At 35.9% G+C, this 22,568-nt stretch overlaps 2 protein-coding genes across 2 annotated transcripts in view; one reads left to right on the top strand and one right to left on the bottom strand.

Annotated features, from left to right (window-relative positions):
• INO80D (INO80 complex subunit D) overlaps window positions 1-22,568 on the bottom strand; it is a 41,934-nt gene that overhangs the window by 3,893 nt on the left and 15,473 nt on the right. The window contains exons 5-7 of the mRNA XM_069467995.1: window positions 14,081-14,305; window positions 8,231-8,340; window positions 5,648-5,781 (exon numbers count right to left, since the gene is read on the bottom strand). Of these exons, the coding sequence (XP_069324096.1) occupies window positions 5,648-5,781; window positions 8,231-8,340; window positions 14,081-14,305 (469 nt within the window). The remainder of the gene's footprint in view (window positions 1-5,647; window positions 5,782-8,230; window positions 8,341-14,080; window positions 14,306-22,568) is intronic.
• LOC138380787 (large ribosomal subunit protein eL27-like) lies at window positions 5,937-8,115 on the top strand. The gene is made up of 2 exons (XM_069465208.1): window positions 5,937-5,951; window positions 7,696-8,115. Exons 1-2 carry the CDS (start codon window positions 5,937-5,939, stop codon window positions 8,113-8,115), a joined length of 435 nt encoding a protein of 144 aa, XP_069321309.1.

The raw sequence follows: 22,568 nt of genomic DNA, 5'->3' as shown, positions 1-22,568 counted from the left end.
TTCCTTTAATTCACATCCAGCCTCCAGAACTGTGAGATACAAATTTCTGTTGTTTATAAGCCACTCATTCTATGGTACTTTGTTATAGTCACACAAATGGGTTAAGATGCCATATTTCATCAATTCCAAGACCTACATTTTAAAAATATCTCTGCAATTTGGAAGTATTTTACAACTGTTGGCATATTACAATTTCTGTCAGCCAGGTGAAGGGCATTATAGTTGGCACTGCCTATACATGCCCAAACTTGGTTACGGTTCATTGTATTGGCATTGTTTGAATTAAAGTATGTGCACTGTTGGTACTACATGTGGAGGAAAAAATTTTGTGTATGCAGAAAGACACAAAGAGCAGCAGGGTATAAAATTATTAGTAAAACAAATATTCATTATTGAAGAACTGACCATAATTCCTTTTCGTTTTTATTTTTTTGCAAAGCAACAACCAAGTGAGAAAGGAAAATAACTACAGAGTAGATGAAATTGTGTTATAACTGAAGTGTGTAGAAAATATCGACTTTCACATGTCAAATAGTATAGCTGAAACCAGGAGTGATATAGAAGACAAAAATCTATGTCTAAATACGTCTTTAAAAAACTCTTTCAAAAGTATAAAACAAAAATTTTAATTGTTAAGAAAGCACTGTATCATTGGCAGCATTATAAAACATATAAAGCATAAATTCAGGAAATCTAAAGGAAGTTTAATCCCACTCAGATACTGGAATGCAAACATAATTATAGACTCTTGAGACACAAATACACAAATTTATAAAACAAAGAAGGAGGCTGCTTCCTAGACTCTGTAGTTCTTTTCAGCTCAACACTTGAGGTCTACTTGTATGTCTACTATTTAATTCAAAAACCAGTAAAAGAGCAACTACCAGTGCCCAGCACTGTGCTCACCATCCATTTTGGGCTTTCCCTCTGGCACCAGTGCTGATCTCAGGCAGGAGGAAGTTCGAGAGCTTGCCCCAAGATTAACAAGTCCTACCTGTAGGACTCCTGATGATCACCTGGTTCTGGTTTTTGGCTCCTGCCTAGTGCTCCCCTGGCATTCTTGGCACGATGCCAGGTATTCCACACAGAACTGCCCATGATCAATGACCTGCCTTGCTCAGGGGAGTCCCTCATTTAGCTCCTACAGAGAGCTAGAGCCCCTCCTTCCTGGAGGCTTTTCTAATGCCAGCTGTTCATTTACCTAGCTGAAATTCATTCCCAGCTTTCTCATTGTCTCATTCTACTGCTCTGTCAGGACAATGCATTTACTAACTTACCATCTGTTGTATGATCTCATACCTGCTGGAATACCATATTCTGCCTGCCAGCCTGGACTTCCTGCAGCTTGAGGCTCTTCTAAGGATGGCTGCCGCATCCTAGTGGCCAAGTCTAGTTCTGAATCTTAACCCCACCCAACCATGTGCCTGACCATTAATTCATTCAGCAATTACTTACTCAGCATTTCTGTTCTAAGCACCAGGGATATAGCAATGAACAAAAAATGTTCCTGCTCTTGTGAAGTCTATGTTCTAGTAGGAGAATACAGACAATAAACAAACAAACAGATTAATAAATAATGGCACAGCCAAGGAAACAATAACACAGCAAACAGACAACCTAAAGGATGGTAGAAAATATTTGCATGCTATACATCCAATAAAGGGCTAATAACCAGAATCTACAAAGAACACAAGCAAATAAGCAAGAAAGAAGTCAAACAACCCCATTAAAAAGTGGGCAAAAGACACGTACAGAAGTTTTGCAAAAGAAGATAGACAAATGGCCAATAAACATATGGAAAAATGCTCAACGTCTTTAATTATCAGGGCAATGCAAATTAAAACCACAATGAGATATAACCTAACTCCAGTGAGAATGGCTTTTATCAAAGAGTCCCAAAACCACAGATGCTGGCATGGATGTGGAGAGAACGGAACACTTATATACTATTGGTGGGACTGCAAACTAGTGTAACCTCTGTAGAAAATAGTATGGAGATTCCTCAAAGAACTAAAAGTAGACCTACCATTTGATCCAGCAATCCCACTACTGGGTATTTACTCAAATGAAAAAAAGCCATTTTACCATAAAGACATTTGCACTCAAATGTTTATCCCAGCACCATTCACAATCGCAAAGGTGTGGAATCAACCCAAGTGCTCGTTGATTCATGAGTGGATTAATAAAACGTGGTATATGTATACCATAGAGTATTACTTAGCCATAAAAAAAAAATCGATGAATTAATATCTTTTGTAATAACCTGGATGGAAGTGGACACCATTCTCCTAAGTGAAGTATCACGAGAATGGAAAAGCAAACACCACATGTACTTACTATTAAATTGGAACTAACTGATCAGCACTCACGAGCACATAAGGAAGTAAAACTCAAACAGAAATCAAGCAGGTCGAGGGATGGGTGAAATCACACCTAATGGGTACAATGTATGCTATCTGGGTGATGGGCAGCTTGGACTCAAGCTGTAGAAAAACAATCCATGTAACCAAAACATTTGTACCTCTGTAATATTCTGAAAGAAAAAAGAGTAATGGAATGTTAGACAGATAAATGTTAGGAAGAAAAATGAGGCAGAGTATGGGTACAAGGTAACAAGCAGGTGGAAGACTTCTTTGATGAGGCAACACTTGATCAGAAACCTGAATGAAAAGAAGGAGTGAGCCATGTAGAAATCTGGGAAAAGAACATTCCAGGAAAAGAAGAGAAAGTGCAGAGTCCCTGAGGTGGGAGTACACTTACAGGATCCAAGAAACAGCAAAAGGCCAATGTTGTTGGAACTCCAGGAGCGAGGAGAGGTATGTGAGATGAAGCTGAAGAGGCTGCAAGGGACAGATCAGAAAGTGCCTCACAGGCCATAGTAAAAATTTTGAATTTGATTTTAGATGTGATGGGAAGCCATTAAAAGGTTTTGATCATGGAACTAAAATGATCGGATATATATATACAAAAGGCCTGCTCTAAAGGCCATATACTGTAAGATTCAATTTGAATGATATTCTGGAAAATGCAAAATTATAGGGGCAGAAAAGAGATCAGTAGGGATGGAGTAAAGGGTTGACTACACAGGGGTAGCACAAGAGAATTTTGGGAGGTCATGGAAGTGTTATCCAGATTATGGTGGTGTGGTTATACAATTGTATGTATCTGTCAAAACTCATAAACCTGTATACTCAAAAGTGACTTTAATTCAAAGAAAGTGGAACACACAACACGCACACACACACACACCAAACTATACACCTGTGGCAGCAGGGGGCATGGCAAGAAAAGGGAGCTCAGTTAGGAGACCACTGCAGTAAGTCAAAGACGATGGTACTTAAGGGCTAGATGTTAGCAGTGACGTTGGCAAAATGTGTCTGGGTTCAGGATATAATATGAAAGTAGAGCCAAGAGACTGGCACATAGTTTTTGTCTTAATGTAAGTCTCTCAGAGGGGCACAGATGGGATACAAGTGTTTGTTACAGTTTCTTATGTCATTTTTAATCTAAAACAAAAATAGCTCAAACCAGTGTCAGATTCTGCAACTGTCTTCAGAGAGAAAACTACATTCGAAATTTGTATTGTAAAAACTTTTTACAAATCTAATTAATGTTATTATTTATTTATGTAGTACTTTATTTTACATTATTATATTATATATATTATTTTATGACTAACCTACATTATACTAATTCAACCTTAGGTTTGCCTCATTGATTTTGACTTAGTAGGAATGTTTAAACAGCTGAAAAGAATAAGCTGCTTTAAATTTCTTTAAAAGCATTCATAATACATGTTATAGGAATCAAAAATTCACTCATATTAAATCATTGAAGCAGATACTAAAGTCTATACCTTCCCAAATAACAAATCTTCCTATTCTTACAAGTATGCTGAAATGGCATAACTTGAAAATAAAAATATAGAGCTAGGACCATTTAGTTCAGTGGCTTGAAAGCTACAGAGTCCACATTACCAAGGGTCTGTGAAATCATCAATAAAGGTTCACAAAAGTGATTCAAAAAGTACTAGAAATTATTCCTTAGTCATGACAAAGCCTGAATAAGCTAAAAAAAAAAAAAAAGCCCGTATTTTAAATGTTTTTAAATTAAAATGGGAAAATAATTATTCAACATATGTACATGTACTTTAGTACACAAACTTTTCAAAACATATGGTCCATAAAAGAAACCTAAAAAACAAAAGAAGTTCTTGGGGAAGAAGCTAGTGAATTAGATACATGGAAACTGAGGTCTATAAAAGGTTGAATCATGAGTCCCTAGTGATACATTTAGCCAGTGGCTAAAGCCAGGATCACAACCTTAAACTAGTAAGTGCTGGTCTAATGCCCATTCCCATACCCTGATGCACCCTTGAAAACCATAAAATGCGTACAGAGGGCAGGAAGTACCTTACTTGACTTTTTAGTACATAAGTACGTAGCCCAATATCTTACAATAAGTGATGTGTGAAACAATAAAAATGAACTTATTTTTTAAATGATTACATAATTCAGGTATTTTCCTAATTCAAATTTTTCTTTCCTCCAAAGTATTCTGAACTAATTAGGATTTATGGTAATAGCATTAACTAAAACAACAATTAAGTTCAACAGAACAATAGAAAGGTTTGATTTTTGACCAAAATTATCAAATACCCAAGACATTTGCAGAATTGTATATACAAAAGCAAAAACCTAGAGAAGTAAGGACAGAGACAGTTTGGAAAATCTGCTATGTATAAATTGTGTATCTTAAGGTAATAAAATGTATCCTTTCTTGTTGTTGTTGTTGTTAAGGCAAAGTCTCATGGTCACCCAGGCTGGAGTACAGGGTAGCATTATCATAGCTCACTGCAGCCTTGAACTCCTGGGTTCAAGTGATCCTCCTGCCTCAGCCTCCTGAGTAGCTGGGACTACAGATGCATGCCACCATGGCAGCTGTATTTTAAATTTTTTGTACAATTTAAATTTTTATATTTTGTACAAAATATATTTTGTACAAAATATATTTTGTAAATATATTTTAATATAGTGCTTAGGCTAGTCTCAAACTCCTGGCCTCAAGTGATCCTCCCGCCTCAACCTCCCAAAGTGGCCGGGTGAGCCACTGGGCTCAATCAAAAATGTATCTTAAGGTAATAAAAAAAAAAAACTGTTGTACAAAACTTGTTTCAGGCCGGGCGCGGTGGCTCACGCCTGTAATCCTAGCACTCTGGGAGGCCGAGGTGGGCGGATCGTTTGAGCTCAGGAGTTCGAGACCAGCCTGAGCAAGAGCGAGACCCCATCTCTACTAAAAATAGAAAGAAATTATATGGACAGCTAAAAATATATAGAGAAAAAATTAGCCGGGCATGGTGGTGCATGCCTGTAGTCCCAGCTACTCGGGAGGCTGAGACAGGAGGATCCCTTGAGCTCAGGAGTTTGAGGTTGCTGTGAGCTAGGCTGATGCCACGGCACTCACTCTAGCCTGGGCAACAGAGTGAGACTCTGTCTCAAAAAAAAAAAAAATAATAATTTAAAAAAAAAAAAAAAAAAAAGGAAACTTGTTTCAGTGATTTATATGCACATATAGTTTGTACTAAGTCACAAAGTTTTTCCTACGGTGGATAGTTATGGAAATCTTGAAAGCCTGTTATAGAACTTACCATTTTTTTGGCATGTTCTTCACACAGAGGCGTCTGGTGTGTAATGTCAAAAACTGGCACGGAGCACTGCTGTCCATCTGCAAACCTGGCCGTGCAACTTGAGAAGAGCTGCTGAGAGCGGTTCAAGAGGATATCTGGGTTTTTTTACGTTAGGAATAAAATACACTAAAACTCTATTTAACTTTTCGATTTCTATATAAAATTCACTTCTTCCCTTACTTATGTTTAATAAGTATAAATTTTATTATCTATAAAAGCTAAGTACCCAACCCTACTACTGATATGCAAAATGACAATAGTTGAAGTTACCATCATTATTTATCAGATGATAATTCTGAAGGAGTCTATTATGCTAATGGGCTCCCAAATTCCATTATTTGGAGAAACAGTGTCATTTCCTTAACACAAATTGCACTTAAAGTTCCACTTAATGGTTTTTTAAAAAACATCTTTTAAAAGGACAACTTTTTGCTTATGATACTCATCCAGAATAAAAATTTTAAGGCATAATTATAAAAAAATTTCATCTGTTCAAAGTTGAATTTTTCATTTTACATTCCCCTCTCCAAACTCAAAGTCACAACTCAAGAAAAATTACTTTAAAATCAAAATTTTGCTATTAAAATTGAAACACCAGCTTTACATCATCAATATTTTTAAGTGTTCATCCTTTTAGCCACTACATTTCCATAAGATTTACCTTGTATCTATTAAGGAAGTACTTTTGTGTTTACCCTTTATGGTTTATATAGTTTAGGCTGTTATAAAGCCTTTATTACATGTTATAGAAACTGCTGCTGAAAAAGCTGTGAAAATATAACTCCAAGAACAGAAAGGAGGGCGAAAATTAAATAGCTAGCTAAGAAGCAGAAGTAATTGCTGCTATTTTTAAAATACTACTCAATTTTAAATATTTAATAAAAGTGAGAGTAATAAGATTTCATCACCAGCCTAAAGCTCCCTAACATAGGTTTTCCCCAAGTATATTGTCTTACGGTATCTTCTTTCCCAGTCAGTGATGTCTGTTACTTTTCATTTATTTCAAATCAGCACTGTACTCACTACAAAGAGCAAAATTAATCCCATACTGTAAAAGGCACACTCTAAAACTGTATAACTTTCTTGGAAGACTAAAACAGTTCCTAAATAATGTGATTTTTTTTTTTTTTTTTTGAGACAGAGTCTCACTCTGTTGCCCAGGCTAGAGTGAGTGCCGTGGCGTCAGCCTAGCTCACAGCAACCTCAAACTCCTGGGCTCAAGCGATCCTACTGCCTCAGCCTCCCGAGTAGCTGGGACTACAGGCATGCGCCACCATGCCCGGCTAGTTTTTTCTACATATATTTAGCTGTCTATATAATTTCTTTCTGTTTTTAGTAGAGATGGGGTCTCGCTCTTGCTCAGGCTGGTCTCGAACTCCTGAGCTCAAACGATCCGCCCACCTCGGCCTCCCAGAGTGCTAGGATTACAGGCGTGAGCCACCGCGCCCGGCCTAAATAATGTGATTTGATTTTTCCATCAATGAGTGTTACAGTTGCTTCTTACAAGCTACCAGCAACCATCTGAGGGACCAGAATTCTATTAACAACATATAATTAAGTGACAGCCATCAGAAGAACCTGCTATTTGCTATCAATTTTACTTATTTTGTTGTGATTCTTTTTTTTTTATATCCCTCTTTAATAATCTAGTGTGAAATCCTAGAACATAGTCTCTTAAGAACCTCTACTGATAGACAAGCAAAACTAAAGACCAGTAGAGGCGATAAAGCAAAAGCTGACAAACATAGTAGCTTTCACATAGGGTAGTTTGTATGATATTTTAGCTGACACTATTAACACCTTATTGAAAATATTCCTATTGAAAAGAACAAACTATGTAAACATATAACATTAATTATATTTATTGCTGTGATTCTTGACTAAAGAATCACAATAATGGAAGCAGAAAAAAATTATTCAGAGGACTTCATGAAAATTGAAAGTTACAGAAACTTGGGCTGAGTCTTCCAATCTGACGCCACCTGTGGCCTGGGGGTCGACTGTTCCAGTGGCACCAGAAAGAGGTTAAGTTCATAAAACCGGGGAAAATGCTGCTGGTCCTGGCCAGATGTAGAGCTGTGATAATGAAGAACATTGATGATGGCACCTCACACTGCCCCTACAGCCATGCTCTGGTGGCTGGAACTGACCACCACTATCCCCACAAAGTGACAGGTGCTGCCATGGGCAAGAATACCACCAAGGGGTCAAAGATCAAGTGTTTTGTGAAAGTTTATAACTACAATCACCTCATGCTCACAAGGTACTGTGTGCATATCCCCTTGGACAAAACTGTTATCAACAAGGATGTCAAGGTCCCAGGTGGCTGGGGCAAAGTCAAGTTTGAAGAGAGGTACAAGACACACAAGAACAAGTGGTTCTTCCAGAAGCTGTGGTTGTTTCAGTTATTAAAAATTTTCAAAAATTAAAAGTTACATAATAGTTACGATTTCAAAAGTCATTCACTTGATTTAAAAATGAAATATATAGCCCCAAATTAGTTACTACTTTTTTGATACATGCTCAATTTAGTTAAAAGGATACGTTGGAAACAATGTCTGGTGAAGGGAAGGGCTTTGTTAGTGCACTGTTCACCCTTCACAGTTCCACTGCATGCTACTGGATCCATCTCCCTCAACTTGGTCTGGCTTACGCTAAGGAGGGAAAAACACAAAATTAATTTTTAAAAAATGCTTTAAGAATCCAGGTTCATTTTTCAACATTATGTTACCACTCTGTAACATCCCCATTATAACTATCTGTAATATTTATAGTCATTAAATAAAATGCAAATGAGTTAAAGAAAGAAGGTATTACAATTACTAATTGTGTTATTTCCACAGTATACTGACATTCAAAGCAAATGGTTACATCACAATAGATTTCAAATATGTCTATCTTGTTTTTTGAGTGACATTTTTTCCTCTTTCTTCACAAAGAGGGAGTGAGAGTAGAATCAGACAGATCTGGCTCTGAATCTCACCTCTACCTCTTACTAGCTGTATGACCTTGGGCAAGTTACTTAGCCTCACTTAAACCTCAACTTCCTCAGTGTAAAGCAGAGACAGTAAGGTACCTTCAGCTGGCAGGCTTGTTGGAAACATAAAAAGGTGTAACAGATCCAAACCACGTATGTACAGTGTACAATATTGTTCGTATGGTTGTTAGTCATGGCTATGATTCTCATCACTACGATTTGGTCACCTTGTGCTGCTAAACAGCAAATCTGCAAAAAGCTCAATCTCATACACGGAGAGAAGACTCTACTTCTGCTCTTGTCCCCTGATTTGCCAGTCCTCACTCCTTCTACAACATGTATTCATTTTATTAGTTTGCATATCCTTCCAGTTTCTTTATACAAACATAAAAAAACCCAAATAAATAATGTCTAAATTTTTAGAAGTACAAAAACTGTCCTACGTGACTCTGTAAAGCATCACCAACTATGAGCCCTTTACAAATGTCTGAGTATGGGAGCAAAAGTCTACTTAATGCATTAAGTCCAAGTCAGGCATCAAAAATAAAAAAATCTGAGTTGTTTACTTCTAGTGTCTCTCTAAGGGTTTCAATGTAGTGATATATACTAATTAGATAAGGTCACACAAAATCTAAATTACATATGAATCAACATAAAATAAAAATACATGAATACTTCTATTAAAATTATTACTTTCATGTAAACAGTAAACAAATAGATAAGCAGGTCCGACCACAGAGCTTCCTTTAATTAAGATTTCTGCAAGATTTGTTGGGATCACAACAGTGGGGAATAAATTATTAGTTTATTCCTAATAATTTATACATCACCCTTAAAAGAAAAGTGTTTACACTAACTTTAGCACTGTAAAAAGGATATACAATTTCAAATAAATAAACCTTTTACTATTTTGGTAGCTAAACCAGATTCTCTTAGTCTAGATTTAAACAGAAGGCTCTCTATATTGTAGGGATTTTTTTTTTTTTTTTGAGACAGTGTCTCGCTCTGTCACCCTGCATAGAGTACAGTGGCATCATCATAGCTCACTGCAACCTCAAACTCCTGGGCTCAAGCGATCGTCTTGCCTCAGCCTCCCGAGTAGCTGGGACTACAGGCACACACCATAATATACAGCTAATTTTTCTATTTTTAGTAGAGACAGGGGTCTCACTCTTGCTCAGGCTGGTCTCAAACTCCTGAGCTCAAGCAATCCCTCCACTTTGGCCTCCCAGAGTGTCAAGGTTACAGGCGTGAGCCACTGTCCCTGGCCATAGGGATAATTTTCATCGGACACTTCAATAATTTTGCTCAGCCATTTATCAAGCCTAGTATACGACATATTCCCTCATTTTCTTTATTCCAGACTTCCAGAAAACCCCTTTGGCTTTATTTTTAAAAATAGCCTTATGTTCCAACTTATCAGTTAGCTCTTAAAATAAATCCAAAGTCAGAAATTCAATATTCTCATTGATAAACTAGGTAAAAATGCTTGATACAGTGTTAAATATACTTTATCATCCAAATAATCCCAACAAAACAAAGAGAATTACAAAACTTTTTTTTTTTATGAGACAGAACCTTGCTCTGTTGCCTGGGTTACTCTGATGCCTGGGTTAGAGTACAGTGGCATTACCATAGCTCACTGTAACCTCAAACTCCTGGGCTGAAGTGATCCTCCTGCCTCAGCCGCCTAAGTCACTGGGACTGCAGCCACGTGTCACCATGCCCCACTCATTTTTTAATTTTTTGTAGAGACAAGGTCTTGCTATGTTGCTTAGGCTAGTCTCGAACTCCTGTCCTCAATGATCCTCCAGCCTTGGCCTCCCAAAGTGCTAGGATTACAAGCGTGAGCTCCAGCACCTAGCCTTTGATGGTTTATTTTTTGTTTTTTTTAAGATAGGGTCTCACTATGTCACCCAGGCTGGAGTGCAGTGGCCTGATCACAGATCATTGTAACCTTGAATTCTATGCTCAAGCAATCGCCTGGCTATTTTTTTTATTTTTTATTTTTTGTAGAGATGTGGGTCTGGCAATGGTGCTCAGGCTGGTCTTGAACATCTGGCCTCAAGCGATCCTCCCGCCTTGGCCTCCCAAAAGTGCTGGGATTACAGGCATAAGCCACCATGCCTGGCCAATGTTTTTAATAGTAGGAAAAAAAAAATCTACTACAGGCTTCCCTTTGGTGTGCTCTATTTTATCCCATAAACAATGATGTTTCCACATAAACATTAGTTACTGTAGGATTGTGGGCTACAAGTTATTGAATTTTGGTTTGCATACTTTAAGCTGTTTCAATGGCTTAGTCTACTTACTTACCAATAAATATGACAAAGTTATTAAGAAAAATGAACATTATTTAGCTTATATAAAACTATATTTTAAAGGACACATATTAGAAAGTAGCCTTTTAAGTTTTAATTTCTAAAATACTTAATGGCAACTTTTTAAATATCTTTTGTAGAACTAGGGCTTTGATCCCAAAAATATCAAACAGGGCGGTTCATGCAATTAACAGCTGATTTTTGTGAACATAAAATATAATGTAATAATGTAAGGTAATAATCTACCAATCACCAAGGAATGATTATGGCACATTGTTATACGATTATCAGTGATGCACATAAACTTTTCACCAATCATGGTGACATGACCAAAAGACATCAAATCAATTCGAAAACTATTATATTCCATCTTGGTGTTTGTTTTTTGTGACAGTTATCCTTAACTATTTTTTAAATATCACTAAAGTTGGTTTGGATGTTGTTCTGAAAACAACCAGTTAAGAATCATAGATAAATACAGTTTTCCACACAAATACCAAATTGTCCCAAACTCATAGTATAGTCTCTGACATCTTTGACAAGATCATAATAATACACTAGACTCAATGAATGTAATGTTTACATACAAATCTCTTCATGCTGGACAAAGCTACAATTTCTACTGAAATTATACACTTGAAAGCATTATATCATTGAATGTCAGATATTATTAATTTTATAACCTGTGTCAAACTGAGTGAATTCTTTCCACAAATAGAGAACAGACTTCCATTTATTCAATTCTATTCACTCGTTTGTCAATACTGGGGATTTAAGAACAAAATGTACCTTGTTCCCACTCTCATGGCCATTATTGCTTAGCACGAGAGACAGGCATTAACATAAGCATAAATTCTACAATGAAGCAGAGTACACAGCACAATAAGCATTCATAATAGGGGGAACCTAACATAGTCCAGGGAATTAGGGAATGTTTCTCTACAAAAGATAAGTCTCTGAGTACCTGGAGCTGGAACCTGGAGAAATCTTCTAGCACAGACACTACAAATCCCTTACAGAGGATTGGGAGGTCTAGAGTAAGGGACGATGTTCTAGGCTGTAGCCATTACATACAGTATGTTAACTACATGTATACCATTTCAAACAATTCTAAATCTGTTCTACTTCTAGAAAACCCTTAAGGGCATAGTGCATCTATGTGAGACATGCAAGTGAAAACTAGGTTATTTTTTTACAACAAATGAAAAGCAAAGTACACAAAATTAAAATAAAATAGAAAAAATATATAGGCATTTAAGTAACATGATAAATAGCTACAAAGTAAAGGTTATATTTTAATATTTTGTTTTAAAATCTTTTTTCTTCAGGTGGGTCAATGAGAATATGTAGACTAAGAATTTTTTCTTCATTTTATTAATAATCCCACCATCTAAATACATTTCAGTATGTATACTCCTAATTTTTTTTCTATATGTATACATACATACTAAAAGTCATCACCTGAAAATATAACTAAAAAGTGTGAAATAATAAACTTAATAAAGAACTAGGCCTTTGAAATTTGAAAACTATTTCCTTAAAATGAGAAGGTGTTTTGAAATTGAATTCAATTTAGTGCTTTAAATATGCATTTCAGTTAAAACTAATAACCATGATCAAAAATATATAACAGAATTCTGTGTAAATAAGTTTAGAAAATATAACTGCATTTTCTGAACATATTACAGACACAAACTAATGTTTTAAAAGGTACATAATCTGGGCTGGGCATGGTGGCTCATGCCTATAATTCTAGCACTTTGAGAGACCTAGATGGGAGAATAGCTTGAGACCAGTAGTTCCAGACAAGCCTTAGCAACATATCAAGATCATGTTTACAGAAACTAAAAACAAACAAACAAAAAAAATTAGCTTGGCATGATGGCTCAAGCCTGTAGTCCCAGCTACTAAGGAGGCTGAGGCAGGAGGATCACTTGAGCCTAGGAGTTTGAGGTTGCAGTGAGCTATGATGATGCCACTGCACTCCAGTCCGAGCGACAGAGCACCAACCACCCCCTATCCTCCCCCCAAAATCTAATATACGTAATTATTGTTCTATTTAGGTTTTCACCATCACCACCACCAAATATGACAAAATTTCTTCATCAAAATATCAGGTAAGTCTACATTTCCAATATACAGATTTTCATTCTATATTTCACTCTGCATATTATGTAAATACTACAAATCATATTTTTAAAAAAATATTTAAGAACATAGGGGTATGGCTATAAATACAGTTTTGCTTAAATATATACATAAAATAGAAAAAGTCCAAGGACTGACATCTGTATTATAAAGCCATTAAAAGTCACATTTTAAAAAATTAATGCCATGAGAAAGTGGTCACAATTCAGTGACAAATGGATAAAAGCAGGAAATAAAAAAATACATATAGCATAATCTCAATTTTGGTTTTTAATATAGATGGCTCACTGAAGATTTTACACACACGCACATACACACAGAAAATGACTAGAAGGAAATAGAATCACAATGTTCATAGTGCTTATTCTCTGACTTGTGAATGGCAACATTATGGAGACTTTTTTTCTTCTTTTTGCTACATTTTTCCAAATTTTGCACAATAAAAAAATATCTGCATTATAAACAAAAGGAATTTTTCCCCAAAAGAAATCCAATGTAATAAAATATTTGAACACATAATATGTCGGGTGATGTAAATATTAATAGAAAAACACACTGTAAAGAAAAATTTTAAATAATGCAAGTAAAAAAACATAAAATACTCCCTTTGTCGTTAAAAAACTATAAATACTATTTTTAAGTAACATAAAATTTCTAAGCATTGTATTTTTTTTTTTAAGACAGGTAACATTCTCAAATTTTCAACGAATAAATTCTGATCAAACTAACAAAATTTCAGTAATGTTTAATTTTACTGTCAGCTCATGGCAGTATTATTTTGACACTTATGTAGCACTTTAATGAAGCAACAAAACCAAAATACAATGCTTAACTATTTGGGGTTTAAATGGCCATCTTACATTGTGCCTCAACTATCCTATTAAAAAAATAGAAAAAACAGACTGAGACAAGTCCCTTACGAACAGGGTGGCTCGACGTGGCTCTAACCTGGTTCGACTGCATGCAGCTCTCCTCAGTTCTTGTATCAACTGACCAGTACATTCTGGTTCTTTACTGGCCGCCTGCAGCAAAGCTTTCCTAAATGTATGCCGGCATTTCTTTTGACGAGATTCTGCCCGCTCCAGGCGGCAGAGGTGCTTATATTTTTGCTGAAAGTAAGTGCAAAGTTGGGTCACCCTGGAGCTCCTACTCTCTGTATCATCGTCATCTGACCTGGAAAGTGCAGGGAGATAAGTAAAAAACTGATTACACATTAGGTTCGTTTTAGAGAGGAGAAAAGAGAATGAGGAAGGATGGTAGGAAGCACTGGTTTAAAACGTTTGTGGCATGTGCACACATACCTAACAAAATTAGAGTAAGAGAATTCCAGTAGAGCTGAAAATAAGTACAATATTTCAATGACAAGTAGGGCAGTAGAGACATCCAGTACTTTAAGAAACTTAACCTTCTTAGCATATCATCATTAGATACTTAATGCACCAATCTCTTCTAAATTTTAAGTGACCAGGGATTCTTGGGGGAAAAAAACCATTTCTTTACTCACCTAAAAGTCTGAGCAAATTACATGGCAGTTATGAGGAAATATGCAGCATAATTTCATAAAAGATAGGTCATACCAGAAATAGACCAGTGAATTCTAACAGTAAATTATCTAAGAGCCGCCCTTTTAAACATTCTGGTTTTTAACGACCCTTTTCTTGCTAAGTACCTAAAGAATTTTGATCATAGGGATCACATAAATTCTACAGTTTTTTTCTTTTTAACCATGGAGGTATCCTAAATAGCATTTAATAGACCAGGGATTACATATGGGGTTTTTCTTAGTCCTATGCTTATATGATTGATTGGTGGTCCCTGCTGAAGTGCTATGTGGAAAGGGCACGTCTAGGCACAAGAAGAGAGAGTGCTGTGGTTAGTTAGCAATGTCTACCACCAGCGAGGTTACAAAGGTCATTTTTCTATGGAACAAATGTGATCTCACTTTTACTGTTAGGAATAATGTGCACTAGACTTGAAAACTGATCCGTGTTATTTTATCTTCTTTCTCTTCTATCATAACATAAGTAAATACCACACATGTGACACCACAGACTATATATTACCTTCCTAATCTTCTGTAAATCATTGCTTGGTTTCTCTTGAGTGATATTATTACTCTTTCCTTCAGAATAGTCTGTAACAAGCTACTCTGTGAACTTTTGTTTAGCACCTCTCCAAAGAAACACGTTCTCTTCAGTACAGTTTCTACTACAAACGTACAAATTGAAGGATCTTACCTCTACACTGAACATTTACTGTGTATCTATTACGCTGAGCACTACAGAAGAGAGACCACAGCTTCAAGGAGTCTGCAATGCAATTTAGACAAGATACACATATCCCAAACTTAAACAATTCCAAAAGAGGATGGAATCAATAACTAAAATGGTGGGGCAGACAGACCAATGATTCAAATATCTGACTGGAAATCAGAAAAATCTAGGAGCATTTTAAAATTTCAGATTCCCAGGACCTATCCCAGATCCACTGACAGAATCTCCACTGGGTGGGGCCCAGGAATCTTTATTTTGAATTGTTCCCTAAGTCTCACAGCAGGTCTACACTTGGGAGTTCTAATGAAGCCAGTGAATGCTATAAACATCTTTAAAACTAGATAGAGAGTCATAAGTATCCCAAGAGATATATGGACAAAGTGACGTTGAGGGTCACTGGAAAGATTGCTAGATGAAAGAAAGGTTCTGCAGAGGAGATGACAATAGAATTGAGCCCTGAAGAATGGGTAGCATTTAAAGATGAGAAAAAAAGGGTACTCCACACAGATAAAACACATAAGCCAAGACACACAGATAGGACGGTGAACAGCAAGAACTAAGTAAGTAGCTTGGTTTGGCTAAAGTATAAAGTATGTAGGAGCTTGTGGAGTACATACGTAAGGTAAACTTTCTCAACCTAAATGCCAGATTAAAGAGTTTAACCTTTATTCCACAGGCAGTGAAGAAGCTTTATAATTTTTAAGAAAATGGATAACAATAATAGAGGTGTGCATGAGAACGATTATACTGTCAGCAGATATAGAATAAATAAAGAAAGAGACAGAAAAGAACAGTTATAAAATTATTATAAAACTCCAGGTAAGAAATAGGAAGGACCCACGCTAAGGTGGAAGTGGCAGGAACGGAGAATGTGAGGGGCAATCTGCAATGTATAAAAGACAAATTTTGTCAACCCGGCAAGGAAGGTGGAAAGGACAATAATCATCACCCAGCAGTTTCCACCAGTGAAGACCAGGGAAGAACAAAAGTATCACTTAGAAAACAAGGAACGGGAGCAAGAGCAGTTTGGGGGCAGAAAATAAATTCCGTTTCAGACAAAAGGAGTCTAGATAAGATAATAAGGGGAGCTGTGCAAAAATCTGTGGAAATGAAGAACTGGAGCATGCTTAGGGAAGAGAGTGATTTCAGAGTCAACAACTAACAGTGAAGGACATGGGAGTGACTAAAAGTAAAAAGCCACAGAGATAATGGAAGGAACAAGACATGTAAGGGCCATGATCATAAAAGAAGCAACTCGGTTTGGTGACTGGCTGTGAAGGGTAAGAAAGTCAATAATGACTCAATGGCTTTGAATCTGCATAAGTAGGAAAATGGAAGTGCCATTAATGGAAAAGGAATGGGAGGCGAAAGGCAAGTCTTAAGCGAAGTGCCTGTAATCCTAGCACTCTGGGAGGCTGAGGCAGGAGGACTGTCTGAGGTCAGGAGTTCAAAACCAGCCTGAGCAAGAGCGAGATCCTGTCTCTACAAAAAAGTAGAAAAATTAGCAGGGTGTGGTGTCATGTACCTGTAGTGCCAGCTACTTCAGAGGCTGAGGCAGGAGGATTGCTTCAGCCCAGGAGCTTGAGATTGCAGTGAGCTATGATGCTATGATGATGCCACTGCACTCTAGCCCAGGTGACAGAATAAGACACTGTCTTCAAAAAAAATAAATAAATAAAACCCAAAAAACAAAAACAGCAACCAGAAGAGAGCTGCAGTAGCTATACTAACATCAGACAAAACAGACTTCAAAACAAAAAATGTCACTAGAGATAAGGCTATTTTATAAAGCTAAAAGTATCAATACATAAGGAAAATATAATAATCATAAATATATATGTACCTAACAACAAAGTCGCAAAATACACAAAGCAAAAACTGACAGAATTGAAGGGGGAAATAGTTGGAGACTTCAATATCCACTCGCAATAATGGATAGAACAAAATAGAAGATCAGCGAGGAAACAGAAGAATTGGACACCACTAACTAACTAGATCTAATAGACATCTAAAAACACTCCACTCAACAATAGCAGAATATGCATTCTTTTCAAGTGCAACATGAAACATTTGCTACAACAGACCATAAAACAAGTCATAAAAAGTCTCAATACATTTGAAAGTATTGAAATTATACAAAGTATGCTCTCCAACAACAAAAGGCCAAAATATAATCATATACTATATGGTTATATTTATACGAAATATGAATGATCAATAATATTTGACAACCCTTGAAACTAACCCAGAAAAAAAGAAAAGACAAACTACCAAAATTAGAAATTAAAGAGTAGACATTATCTACCTATCTTAAAGGAGAAAAAAAAAAAGATTCTAAGGGAACATTATAAAAAAACTATATACTAATAAATTAGATAATGAAAAATGAAATGGACAAGTTGCTAGAGAGAGACAATCTTCTGAATCTGACTAATTAAAAATCTGAATAAACCTATAACAAAAGATTGAATTAGTAATCAAAAAACTTCCCACAAAGAAAAGCCCAGGACCAAATGACTTTACTGGTTAAATTATACCAAACATTTAAAGAAAACTTAACATGTTGGATTTAAATGCAATAATATCAATAATCACATTACATTCAAATGGTCTAAAGCACTCTAAATAAAAAGCAGAGATAGTCAGAGTAGATAAATGAAATGAAATTAGTAGAAACGAAAGTATACTGACAAAAGTTTCTTATACATGAAGTAGTATAACACATGAAGGTGGACAGCAGTAATTAAAGATGTATAATATAAACCCTAAAATCACTACAAAAACAAAGCAAAGAAGGACAGCTAGGAAGTCAAGACAGGAGAAAAAATGGAATCATAAAAATAATTAATCAAAAAAAGAAAAACAGGAAGAAAAGAACAAATAGATGTGACAAATAGAGAATAAAAGGTGTTAGATTTAAACCCAATAATATCAATGATTATATTAAATTTGTCTAAACACTCAAAATAGAAAGTAGAGATTGTCAGAGCTGATAAAAAAAAGCAAGAACCAGATCTAATGATATGCTGCCAACAAGAAACCCGCTTTAAATATAAATATGCAAATATATTAAAAATAAGACAATTGAAAAAGATACCAAGTTAACACTAACCAAAAGAAAGCTGTAGTGTCTATATTAATGCCACATAAGGTAAGGTCTCGGAGAAAATACTATGACTAGGATATAGAGGGTCATTTTATAATAATAAAGGAGCTGCTTCATCAAGAGGATAGAAGAATCCTAAATGATCATGCATCTAATAACAGAACTATAAAATGTGCAAAGTAAACAGTGATAGAACCAAAAGGAGAAATAAATAAATCCACAAACAGACATTTTAACACCCTGTTCTTAGTAATCAACAGAACAAGTTCACAGAAAATCACCAAAGATACAGAAGACATGAACAACACTACTAACTTACTTGACCTAATTGACATTTATAGAACACTATATTCAAGTGTGGTTTCTAATCACAGTAAAATTAAATTAGAAATCAATATCTGGCTGGGCACAATGGCACTGTAGTGCCAGCTATTTGGGAGGCTGAGGCAGGAAAATTGCTTGAGCCCAGGAGTTAAGACCAGCTTGGGCAATAGCAAGACCCCATTTCTAAAAAAAAGAAAGAAAGAAAAGAAATCAATCAAATCAATCAATATCTGGGAAATCCCCAAATACTTAAAAGCTAACCATCCCTTCTGAATAACCCATAGATCAAACAAGAAATCAAAGGGACATTAGAAAGTATATTGAGCTGAATGAAAATGAATACATGTCTTACCAAAATTTCTGGGATGCAGCTAAAACCAGTGCTTAGAGGGAACTAATAACACCCATTAGAAAACAAGAAATTCCATCCCAAAATACTTGACATGAAAAAAAAAAAGAAAGGAAAAAAGAAAATAAGAAAGATCTCAGACAACTGACTTAAGCTTAAAAACTTACAAAAAGATGAGAAAATTAAACCCACAACAAGCAGAAGGAAATCATAAGGATTAGAACACAAAGCAATGAAATAAAAAACAGAAAAATAGAGTCAAAGAAAACAAAAGCAAGATTAAAACCTTATTTGAAGCTATATTAATTAAACCCATGTACTAATAACATGAGGACAAATAGGCCAATGGAACAGAATAGAAGGTGCACAAATAGACACATATATGTCACCTAACGTATGTCAAGGGTTCCAATGCAATGGAAAACAACAGCATTGTTTTCAATAAATGACATTGATTAAGTAGAAAACCATATACAAAATTAAAGCCAGAAATACTGTCAGTAAAATAAAGCTTCTAAGAGATAATATGAGAGAATATCTTCATGACCCTATAGTAAGCAATGATTTCATAAACAGGTCAAAGTACACTAAACATAAAGAAACAAATTATACTTTATTAAAATTAACAACTTCTTCCTTTTAAAAAACATAATTAGGAATTGAAAAGGAAAGCAGTTACTGGCAGTAATTACTGTACCTTAATATTTAGGATAACTTATTTCTGATATGGAAAGACACAAGTAAAAGCCAGAGAGAGCTACTTTGATATATGTACCTACAGCTAAACTAAGTAACCAAGAAACATTTGCCACAACAAAGCCAAACCTCCTTCCAAAAATTTCTTTAAGTACAATTCTGAATCAGCAAGAAAACTTTGTAAAGGTTCTTTAGGCAGGAACATGGTAATCAGACCACTGTCAGTTTTTCTTCCCAAACTCAATGAACTCACTGAAGAATCTGAAATGGCAAAATCTTCTTGAAGATATAATGGACAGGCTAGGTAAGGCAATTTTCTAAAGCTCTCCATCTTTTATTACACTTAAACACAGCAAGGTATAATAAATGACAGGTAGCTGGAACAAGAAACTGTAATAAAGATGTTCTGGCCAGGCATAGTGACTCACGCCTGCAATCCTAGCACTTTAGGAGGCCGAGGCAGGAGGATTGCTTGAGCCCAGGAATTCACGGTTACAGTGAGCTATGATCGCATCACTGTACTCCAGCCTGGGTGACAGAGTGAGACCTTGTCTCTCTTTTAAAAAAAAAAAAAAAAGGTGTTCCATAGGTAGTTTAAAATACAGGACAGAGGTTCCTGTTAGAGGGCAGAGTGGCAGATACAGATGCTGAGCTGTTAAGCATAAAGGGGTCGGTAAACCAATTCAATCTCAGTTTCACCCAATGGAAAAAATATAGAATACAATATGTCTGGAGCATAAGAGCCCAACAAGAATATACTAAATGAACGAGTGAATAAATGAATGAAAATGAATGAATGAATAAAAAGAATGAAGGAGAAAAGATTAAAACAATAGCTGGGAAAGAAGTAAGGATAATGACTTGTAGAAAAGTAGACTGAAGAAAAGAACGAGGAAAGCAGAGTCTCATGGTAGTCAAAGAGGAAGCAAGTTAGCAAAAGTGGTCAAGAAAGTAAAATGCGACAGAGATGAAGAAAACTGAGGACAGTCATAAGACTAAAACAACAAAAGAAGTATTTTAATAACTCTGAAAAATTGGAAGGTAGAGGCAGAATATACATTGCTCCCAATCAATGGCAAATAGTCCCAATACTGATGTTCAGGTTACCTTGAGAATTAAATTACGAATCATAACTACCATTTATTAATCATTTTCCATATACCAGGTATTTTGCTGAGCATTTATCTATGGTAACTTATTTAAAACAATTTGTAAAATTAACCCAAAATATCCCATGTGAAGCTGAAATGAATCATCCTTAGGAAGCATGATTGATAGTATCTGTAACTAAAAAGCTTAAGCTTGCTGAGCATGGTGGGTCACACCTGTAATCCCAGCTACTCAGGAGTACCAGGCAGGAAGATCACTTGAAGCCAGGAGTCAGAGACCATCCTGGGCAACACAGTGAGACCCCATCTCTTAATAAATAAATAAATAAATAAATAGTAAAAAGCTTAAGCTCAATTAACTCTATTGTACTCTATCTGGAAAAAAAAACAAAAAACGATAATAGTAAGAAAAAAGTCTTGAATGATATATAAAATGGACCCTCAGAGTAAGGGGAAAAAAGTGTAGTATTCTTCAATACTATCCAGGGGATAAGCAAAGCAAAGACAACTAAGTGGGAGATAAATCCCAAGAGTAGAAATAGATGCATCGTGCTATTATAATTTAATGACACTGCCATTAATAAAATCCAACTAATTCTCCTTCCTTGAATTCTATGCCCAAATAAGCTTCTGATGATAAATAATTTGCTTCCTGTGTAGTTTTATTCAGTGACCATTTATACTATTTGATGATTATATTTCTCATTATAAACTAGCATTTTGGTTTATAGATTAGTCTCTAGTCAATCAGTTCCCTAAGCCTAATCACCTCTGGATGTACTAACAAATTACATTTTTAATTCTACAAATTCAAAAACTATGCCCTAGATTGTATGTCCAAACAATGACAGTGTAAACTTCTAGGAGTCAGCCTGGGGCAGGTAGCCGGTCTCCCCTCTATCCTGGTGAACATCTATTCAAATCTCTACCTACCTACCTACCTACCTATCTATTTAGAGACAGGGTCTTGCTCTGTTGCCCAGGCTTGAGTGTACTGGCATCATCACAGCTCATTGCAGCCTCAAACTCCTGGGCTCAAGTGATCCTCCTCCCTTGGCCTCCCAAAGTGCTAGGATTACAGGCATGAGCCACCACAACTGGCCCAAATGACAATATTTTAAATAAATATTTAGCTGAGTCTGTAAGTCATCTTCTGGCCCCAAAGACAAGGAGCTAGCTTAGTATTGTCAAATGGCACTAAGTGAATCCCTATAATGCTAAAATAGTCTCCTGAAAGAAACATTTTAGCACAGTAGAAATATTAAGGACAGATCCATTTTGCAAAAGTTAGAGGTGAAGTTAAAGCACTATTTCCAGCTACTGTTGGGTAGGGCCAAAGAAGCTATGGAAAAGCAAGACAATGGGACTCCAAGTGACCACGGGCAAGTTCCTCAACCTATCTGGGCCTTGCTATCCTCTTCTGTGAAAAGAGGAAATTGGATCAGATAATCTCTAAGGTCCTTTTAAATTCTAAATTCTATTAGAATCGGTTCCTTCAGCAATGAATGGGAAAGGTACAGAAAAAAATTTACCAAGAAAACTTAAGAGTAGCTTTGCTCAAAGAACAATGTATTATACA

This window comes from Eulemur rufifrons, chromosome 1 (assembly GCF_041146395.1).
Source record: "Eulemur rufifrons isolate Redbay chromosome 1, OSU_ERuf_1, whole genome shotgun sequence".
NCBI classification, from domain to species: domain Eukaryota; kingdom Metazoa; phylum Chordata; class Mammalia; order Primates; family Lemuridae; genus Eulemur; species Eulemur rufifrons.
This window is presented reverse-complemented; position numbering and strand designations above follow the sequence as displayed.